Here is a 9,405-nt window from a genome sequence, read left to right as displayed (position 1 = left end):
ATCCTTTCTCTTTCTTCTAAGTTTATTCTTTTCTTTTATAAAAATTAAAAAGTGTTACACGTGTGATTTATCTTTGACTGCTATGTCATTACACAGCACAAAGGGCGTGTTTCAGATCACAGATATAAATAACAGCTAGTGTACAGACCCGATTGAAAAATAGAGAGTCCCATCTCACTTAAGGTAAAGGGGTAATAAAGAATATGGAGAGACACGATCATCTGAATCCGGAAAAGATGTTCGGTAGGACGCATAATGTTCCCAAAGAGGAGAAGCGGGATTGCGTAAATCGGTCACAGAAAAAGAAGCCAAGAAGAAAGCGAAATTCGTCCCCGTTATCTTACATCGAGATCATCTCTTATGCGATTCTGGGTTCGCCCCGCAAACGAGCCACCTTAGCTGAGATCTACAGCTTCATTCAAGATAACTATCCTGAATTTACAGAAAATCGCTTGCGTTGGAAGAACACAGTCCGCCATAATCTGTCGCTGCATGAATGTTTTCAGAGGGGAGAGGTTGCGATGGATAAGGCGGGGTGCTATTGGCATATCCACCCAAGTTTTTTGGCAGAATTCAGCTGCGGTGATTTTTCAAGACGAAAACTTGCCCGTGGTCCGCCTATCGCCTTGGAGGTTACGCGCAGCACACCTGAAAGCCAGTTCGTAATGCCTAGTGTTATTTCTACTTGCCATATTTGTAAGTCAGCCCAGCCGTATTTGTCATCCTATGGATCATCTCTCCACTACCACAGACAAGGCCTACCTGAACTTTACGGGCAACTCCCTTATTTTCCGAGGGACCGCTGGATTTATTAGAAACAGCTCAACTTGTTAAAATGCAAACAACCATATTGTTGTATAAAGCCACGAAAAACCCACCAAACGTAGAGTAAGTAGAGCAAACAAACTTTCCAAAACGTTTTGTAAACTATAGAAAAAATTTTATATAGCCACAACATGTACACCAATAGTAAAATTCCTCAATAAATCTCTAGAGTGAACAAATCGTCAATGCATTTGTTTGTATGTTGGATTAATTTTGGCCAAACATAAAAAGAATATCTTTAAATTCAACGAAGAAACAGGAAGCACAAACTAGCCTACCATTAATTCAGTAACTATCAATTCATAGGTTGTTTTTATTCCAATGGTCTTTTTACGCAGTTTAATATTTAAAATAATTTCGAAAAAAAGCCTGTTTCTTATCAAGTGTAACCTTCACCTTGCGTTAACGTTTTTGGCCAATTTAAATTAATTTTGAACACTTTAAATTTCTTGTTTTGTTCACCAACTTCATCAGTTTGTAGTTCTGTCACAGTATATCTTCAAGCGCATGAAAGTTGAATGGTGTTTATGCAAAAACTTACTTTTAACAACATGAATTAAGTTGCAATTCTTAGAAGAACCACAGCCGGATTTCTAAATATGAAATAAAGTTTCTGACAAATCGTTAAAGATATCTTCAATTACTAAGAAAGAGATGTAAGTTCCGAAGGAAGAGGTATATCGGTGATGATTTTGATAACAACTTTAGCTGGAAATCTCGAAAACGCGTCGAGTGTTCCCAACAGTGAATTGAACGTATCGCCTTCTAATAGGTAGCTCGGATCGTCTACCACTTAACTAAAGCAGACTCAGTAGGCCAATAAACTTGTGTCAAATACAGTGATTAACATTTAAGAAAAGCAAAACCGACGAATTAGAAAGTGAACGAGGATCAGAAAAATCTTCCAGAAATTTAGAAAAGTGCACACCCCTTTCCCCCCACCCCCCTCCGAAAAGGCGATAGTTTTGCGATAGCAATTTGCGCCATTGAAACACCATGACGTTGACATAAAAAAATCAGGTTGCCTAAGGGCAGTTTATTTACACTGGCTGCGCCGAAACATTTATTTTAAAGACATTTTACCCGCTAAATTCAGTTCTTTAGATAAATGGATGACGTCAAAGGCACTTCCAAGGGATGCAACGCTAATGGCAAAGATCTGCTGAACACACTGAACGGACAGACAGCTGTTTTTACTCTGACTACAATGTTAAAAAATTACCCTTTTTAATCCGCTGCTGGATCAACCAGCGTAAATGTGATCGACCAATTCACATGAGCTCAAAAATTTCTGCATTTGTGCGGATTTAAACTACATTATGAAGACATGATCTCACAAAGTTCTTTTAGTTTCCTAAAGAATACAGTATTGTCGAAACCAGTCTGTGTTTTAGGCTTTTCGATAGTCATAATAATTCAATTTGCTCTTCCAATCTTCCCCGCTGCGTTATTAAGCCCAGCGTTTCTGAGCGTCGAATACCCAACAGGGCTTTAAGTTAAATAAGCCTAGAATAACAAAAGAAAATGCATAATTAAGAAGAAAAAACTGACTAAAAACAGAATTTAAACCTCTTGCATATAGTCACACGACTATTGTTCTCTGGCCGCGTGGTAAGATTCCGCCATTGTTCTGGTTTTCCGTTAGTTTGCACACAGTCAGAAACAATCAAATGTTTTTTTTTTTAAACATATTTTGCATTAATCTCACGATCACCGAGAAATGCTCAACGTGGGAACTCGTGAAAATGTCTACATGGATAGAGAAAGAGCTGGTACAGCTACATGAAGTGAAACTTCACTGAGACGGGACCAGTTTATGAACACTGAATCTCCTGAAATTCAAAACAAAAAGCTTGGGAGTCATGAAATAGGCCAGTTACAATTTAATTTAGTTAGTTTGTTAAGCAACTAGAAATTAAGAAGGGCTAATTTAATTTGGAACGTTTCAGTCATTTTTTTCGCCAGGCCTAGTCGGGAATTTCGGCTTTAGCACGGTTGCGGATCGGCTTTGATTCAGACGTCGAACTCTTCATGTGCCGAACTTATTATTTTTAATGCATAAACCATGTTTACCGCTGACAAAGTGAATTGGTTTTCTTGGAAATGGATTAGGAACGGCTGTGCAGCCAATTAAGTTCGACGTCTGAATCAACAGGCGTACTTTTCTTAATTTGTGTCGGTCTAAACTCGAATTAATTAAGTTCGGCTCATGAAAAGTATGGCGTCTGAACCGGGCCTTCTAAATTCAGACGCGTCTACAATTGCTAACCATGGCACATTAAAGATGAAACGGATTGCTCAGCTGAGAACCACTTTTGATTTGATTGATATTTGGTTTGTATCTTGACGGAACTCTTTAAGCGCTTGATGCATCAACAATGGTGACTGGTAGGGAGCGATTTGACAAGAGGTCATTAATAGATTACTAATTACATGAATCTTTATACAGTCACTTCGTTAACCACCTCCGCTGCTGGGTAAAACCTTGGCAACATCTTCGCGTAAATGTGATATATACTTCTTCGAATATATTAATACAATGGGTGATAAACCCAGAATATAGCGGGTTAAGTATACAGGTGCACGTCTCGTTGTTAGTTTAACTGAAGAGCCTTCAAAGGAATAATCACCTTATTTACAAATTTTCACGAGTATTATTTCGAGATCCAAATTTCTCGTATCACTAATTTTCACTGTTGCTAGCTGGAACAGAAGTGTGCTAAAAATTGAGAAATATATGGAATACGTATATTTTTGAAGTTTGGTTGTAGTGAATCTGATGCCTCGGGCAAACGACTTAAACATTTGATTCAACAACCGTTCGATTTTGTTGAAAAGCGATTTGAAACCGTTTGGTTGCCCCCTTTCAACCGTGTTTAAACATGTTGAATCGAAGTTGAATCGATGATGATGATGTGTTGAAATCGTTTGCCTACTCCAGCAGTCAACAACTTTTTAAGATCGCCGGCAACAAAATCGAATGGATGCTGAAGCAAAGGTTCAAGCCGTTTGGACTGGCCTTGAGCGACTGAGAGTGAGGATTTTGCTGGCTTCTTTGGAAATGGCTGAGATGTTCGCAACTGCAATGATAATCCCCGCTCAGAAAGTGACATTTATCAACATAAAGTATTTATTACCTTAAAATCTTTGCTTTATTTGCTTTCCAACGAAGTTCAACGTACGATTTGCTATTAGTTGATTTTGTTAACTTATCTGTTTCTTAAACTAGATCCTTGTGAATTTCGAAAGACAACACACAATGTAGAGTTTTTCTTCTAGTTGTATTTTAAACACAACATGATGATGGATACATCAAGCAACTACAAGATCCTGGATGCTGGGTCACTTGGCCCACAAAGCACATGGAATACGCGGTAGTGATTGGTCAATTAGAAACTTGACTTATCGTTGCTGATTTTATTTGATTTCTGTTGATTTGAGTTCATGCTTATTTGTATTATAATTATTATCGTCATCATTATTGTTATTATTATTATTATTATTATTATTATTATTATTATTAGTAGTAGTAGTAGTATTAATAGTATTACTATTCCAGACTAGATTGCTATTGATATTATTACCATTCCAGACTAGATTGCATGAATGGGCAAAAGCTCCACTGTCACACACACACACAAACACACACACATGTACGGGCAAAAAGTAATGCCTAACGTCATTGCAATGCCAGTCTCGCCACTTGTTTGTCAAACCCTTTATTGGCACCAGTTCCTTTCCTTTTTAGGAAATGACGAATCTTCTCTAGAATGCTCATTGCGCTCAGACTACAATTAAAAGACACACTGACAAACGTGATCTCATATTTCTATAGCTGCAGATTTGGACGCTTGCATCTACGCGACACAGCGAGAAAATCTCATCCCCGGACTTCCCCCGAACTTGATCATCTGACCACACGACATTGGGAACGAGAACTTAAAATAGCTTTGCAAAACTAAAAATAAATATTACAACACTGTTGAGGCATGGGGATCCGCTCTCTTACCTGATGATCAGCTATTGAAGAAATTTAGCTTATTTTTTACGCCAAGCAGAAAACACCAGTATGAACTGCGTTTTACCACAAATAAAAAAAAAGTGTTAGATTTTAGGTCAATTATTTCCTGTTATCTTAATATATCAAGCAATGAAGAAATGATTTTTTTCGTTGATAACTCGGGGATAATCGGAAAAAAAATCCGAGTCCTTCTATGCGTCCTCCGATTACCAGTTCGGACGCTCTTCTACTGGGCCTGCGTTTGCCACTTCGCATATAAGCTATGCTCTATTCCTCTATAGATGGCTTGCAGCCAAGCTCTAGAGACACAATTGCTGGTGGACGAATAAAAGGAGCTAATGAGAGATCGATCTTTTGTTTTTGTCCACCAACATATGGCGGCGATGACGTAACTTGAAAACCACCTATTGTCAAATCAACACGGCACTGACACATGATCGATGGTGTTAACTTGGTCAGCGTTCAACAAAAGTTTTTGTGCAATTTTATGTTTCTTGACAACAGAGCTGAATAACGTATGCGCATGCGCGAGACTTTAACCCCGGAATCCGATTTTGTGGTTTGTACGTGTTGATTTTCCGTTCAGTTTGTTTCACGTTTTGTTTGTCTGGTTTATGCCAAGAAATGGACCTTAGAACTCAATGGATTCCTTTTCATCATCAAGTTTACGTACAGGAATGATGAGAAGTACCACGTGGCATGTATGTAACTTTGAGTTCTAAGTTATTAAAGAAAAGCGTTTTTCTCAACGTTCGACAGGACTTCATTTTTCGAGATATTTATTTCTTTCCTCCAAATTCTAAGCCACCTTATTTTTAAGTTTAAACAAATAAATAAATAAAATACCCGCCATTTCAAACCACGCGAGCCTGAGCCCACGTTCCCATTCGCTGAGCTGTGACGTAACCTTTGCGTTATTCAGCTCTTTTTTTCTTGATACCTATGACAATATGAGATAGACTGAGACGTCAATTTGTGCATTGCTCGCAGCATTGTTGGACATGATTAGTAAGATTCAGCCAAAATATATGTTTTGTCAAAAATCAAAGAAAAGAGTTTAATTTGATTTTTATAACTTCCGTGCCTGTTTGCTTTAGATATAGAGCACGTTTCTCGAAGAGAGATGCAGGTTAGGATAAACGCATTGCCATAGTTTTAAGGTGGCTCACGGCAGTTTCAAAGCTTTCAAGCAACGTTCGTCTTAGAAAGTTTGGCACAACAACGCTGTATCACGTATTAGCGATGTAATGGTACCATAAGAAACAACAAATACTGCTGAACAAGATGCGGTTATTACTGTGACGTAATGAGTCACCGTGGCAACTGGAAAGCCCTGGAGTAACGCGCTATATTTTTGCTTTAGTTGCTCATTATCTCAAAAACAAACCCGCTGACCCCCATTTAATATTGCTGAAAAGTGATCAGAAGGCCAAGATTAAAATTTTTTGCAAAGTTTAAAAGTAAATTCAGATTCAGAGTCACGTTAACTCTGTGAGTTTTTTAATGGCGGCTCTGATTCTGCAGTACCGGAATTTAAACTTTGCAGAAAGTTACATTTTGGCCTTCTGATCACTTTCCAGCAAAAATAATAGATTGTTTTTCATATATGAGTAACAAAAGCCAACGGCTTTCCCCTTGCCTAGGTAACTTATTACGTCACAATAATGACCGCATCTTGTTCAGCAATAATCGGTGTTTCATATGGTACCATAACATTGCTGTTACATGATACACTGTGTAGTGCCAGCCTTTTTAAAGACGGAGTCTCTTCAAAGTGTTGAAACCGGTTAGAGCCGCCTTAACGTACGCAACTGCCCGCTGTTTGCGTTTTTGTTGTTTGTTTTCATAGGGAGCTAAATCACTCCATTGTGGTTCGAGAGAAATTACGAGAAAAATTACATCGCCTGCAGAGAAAATATCGTTGACGTCACTTATTGTCATTAATGTGCCCACCAGATCCTCACTGGTGGCACACTTGAACAACAAAAAGAACGTTTGTCAATAGATACCGTCCCAATAAATGGCCTGAACCTAAGGAGTTTTCACACCGAATGCTCTGAATTCTCTTGCTTTCCTCGGATCCCGATCTATTTATGCCAAACGACACCTCCTCGGCTTGTCATAGTCTACAACCATGAGATCTCTTTGCTATCTATCAACTTCCGCAGGAATGCTAGAACTGTAGTCTATAGAGCCTCCCTTCTTTTCTTCCTCTACTTTCTTCATGTAAGCTTGTTTAAAGGTTCTGATAGGGCTTTCCCAAACTGTTGGAAACTTTGCGTGAATCTCTGCACTGTTAGTGTTATGATTGTAGCTTTCTCCTTTTCTTGTAGACGAAGAGGGATTTTCGGGGGAAGGAAATGTGGTATCTTTCACGGCTGTAACGACTCGGTGATTTTCGTCCGCTCCTAGTGACCTACTCCCTTGTGTCTGAAAACAGTGCGTTCTCACAGTCCTCAGGGTATTCCCAGTATAAGACTCGAGATCTTTACACTGTAAACTCGAATCGGCACAATTATAACACTTCAGCAAACCCACGTGTTGTTTATTGTGCAACAATGTTACGGCACGAGGTCAACTGGGCAGGTTAACGATTTGGTAAACAACAACCGGCTTCGATCCATTGTATAGATGCAAAACCATCGCGTATCTTCTCATTACCATGTAACATGTATCTTGAAAAGTTTTTCACGCGTATCAAAAAATTTGGAGACCGAACTTTCCAGAGATTAAACCTTATAGCAACGAAAGAAATAATATTCGTGATCACTATTCCATAGGTGCAATTGCAAGCAGAAAACCATCTTGCATCTCAATTGCACCTCATTAAAAAACAAAAGTATACATTGTATTATGCCTCGTTCCTTTGAAAACTGAAAAAATTTTCCGTAATCCGGGCACCTCACTCCCTACATTGTTCCGACTGCAGCATCGGGTCAGACCTGAGATATTCTGTGAGACGCAATTGAGTGGCGGATGGCAACCGGAAGTGATCTGTTTTTCATTTTAACTCGAGTTTACACAACCACCGTTATGTTGCGAAGTCTTTTTTCTCCATTAGAGATGATTAGTTAAACAATTTGGGAGGTATTACTGTCCTGGCGTGCGAAATGTTCTCTTCCGGTTACCGTCGGCGCATGATAAGGGTCTCTTTAGGAAGCTTAAGCACGCGACGTTTTTGAGCCACGGACGGAAACCCGGACTGAGCATTTCACATGCCTGGACAGTAGTGTCTCCCACATTTGTACACTAATGGTCTGTAATAGTTTAAAGATACTTAACAATAGAAAACTGGTAGTGTCAAGACAAGTTCCAAAAGAACTCACTTGCGGTTGCCGTCGGCGGCTCAAAAGTACTAGGGAGCTTAATCACGCGGGTTTTTGAGACGCGGACGGCAACCGGAAGTGAGCTGTTTTCCCTTTTAACTTGTCTTCAGACAACCACATTTACATTGCTAAATATCTTTTCTCCATTACAGATAATTCGTTTAAAAATCTGGGAGACACTAATGTCCTGGCACGAGAAATGTCCTCTTCCGGTTGCCGTCCGCGTCTCAGAAACGCGCGTGCTTAAGCTCCCTAGTACTACTAGTATCGCGGGACAACTTTTAACGTTGCGTTAAACGTTTTAGCGTGATGTAACACGTGACAACTTTTACCACAACATTGTTGCGGATGAATGAAATGAAAGTGTACATTTGAAGTGCGGGTTACAGACGAAATGGAAAATTTGATCCTTGCACTAAACTGGACAATTTAAGCAATTGTCACTAATCGACACCTCTGCAATGCCGGTACAATGTAAGCCACACAGTCTGAATCAGGTCAATTTGGTGGGCTCATGTGTTCCCGTAAAAGGACTCGCAGTCGATGAATGAAATAGATGTATATATTTGAATTGAGAATTACTGACAGAAAATTGTCCAGTTAAGGGCAAAGATCACTTCTGCATTTCATTGTTGCGGATGTTAAGGTTGTTGCAACTGTTAATAGGCCACGTACGATAAATCAATATTCAGGCCCTGCTACCAGGCTTTATGGTCAAATTTTACTGCTCAGTTATGTTTTCTTTGTCTCATAAGTATCAAGGGATATTTCTAATGTCCAAATTTAAGCATAAAACCTCGCAGCCATGAGTGAATAGGGAGCTTAAGCACGCACGTTTTTGAGACGCGGACGGCAACCGGAAGATAAATTTTCGGTTGTTCTTATTGCGTCTTCCTTTGATAAACGCATTTTGGCTTTGATGAACAAGGAGGGGTAAGATTGATTGTAACCCCATAGCCATTGCTTTAGATGCAATTTTGACATCCATGTTATTAACGAGATTGGACGCCAGTTTTTTAAAAGTCTTTTGTCTTTATATCTTTCTTTTCAATTAGCGAAATCATTGCTTGTTTTTGGGAGGTGGATAATTCACCATGGCGATGTGCGAAATTTAGGTATTCAACGAGAAATTTTCCAACAAGAGCCCAGAATGCTAGATAAAACTCAACCGTTCTTGAAAGTTTTTAAGGGTGCGAAACGTTCACTCATAGTAAGTTGTTTGTCTATTGAATC

At 39.2% G+C, this 9,405-nt stretch overlaps 1 protein-coding gene across 1 annotated transcript; it reads left to right on the top strand.

The window, feature by feature from the left end:
- The first annotated feature begins 203 nt into the window (after nucleotides 1–203).
- LOC138020729 (forkhead box protein L1-like) lies at nucleotides 204–815 on the top strand. The gene has a single exon (XM_068867663.1). It carries the CDS (start codon nucleotides 204–206, stop codon nucleotides 813–815), a length of 612 nt encoding a protein of 203 aa, XP_068723764.1.
- The last annotated feature ends 8,590 nt before the right edge of the window (nucleotides 816–9,405 follow it).

Source organism: Montipora capricornis, chromosome 10 (assembly GCF_036669925.1).
Source record: "Montipora capricornis isolate CH-2021 chromosome 10, ASM3666992v2, whole genome shotgun sequence".
Classification (NCBI taxonomy): domain Eukaryota; kingdom Metazoa; phylum Cnidaria; class Anthozoa; order Scleractinia; family Acroporidae; genus Montipora; species Montipora capricornis.
The sequence above is the reverse complement of the archived record's forward strand: the minus strand, read 5'-3'. Positions and strand labels throughout refer to the sequence as shown.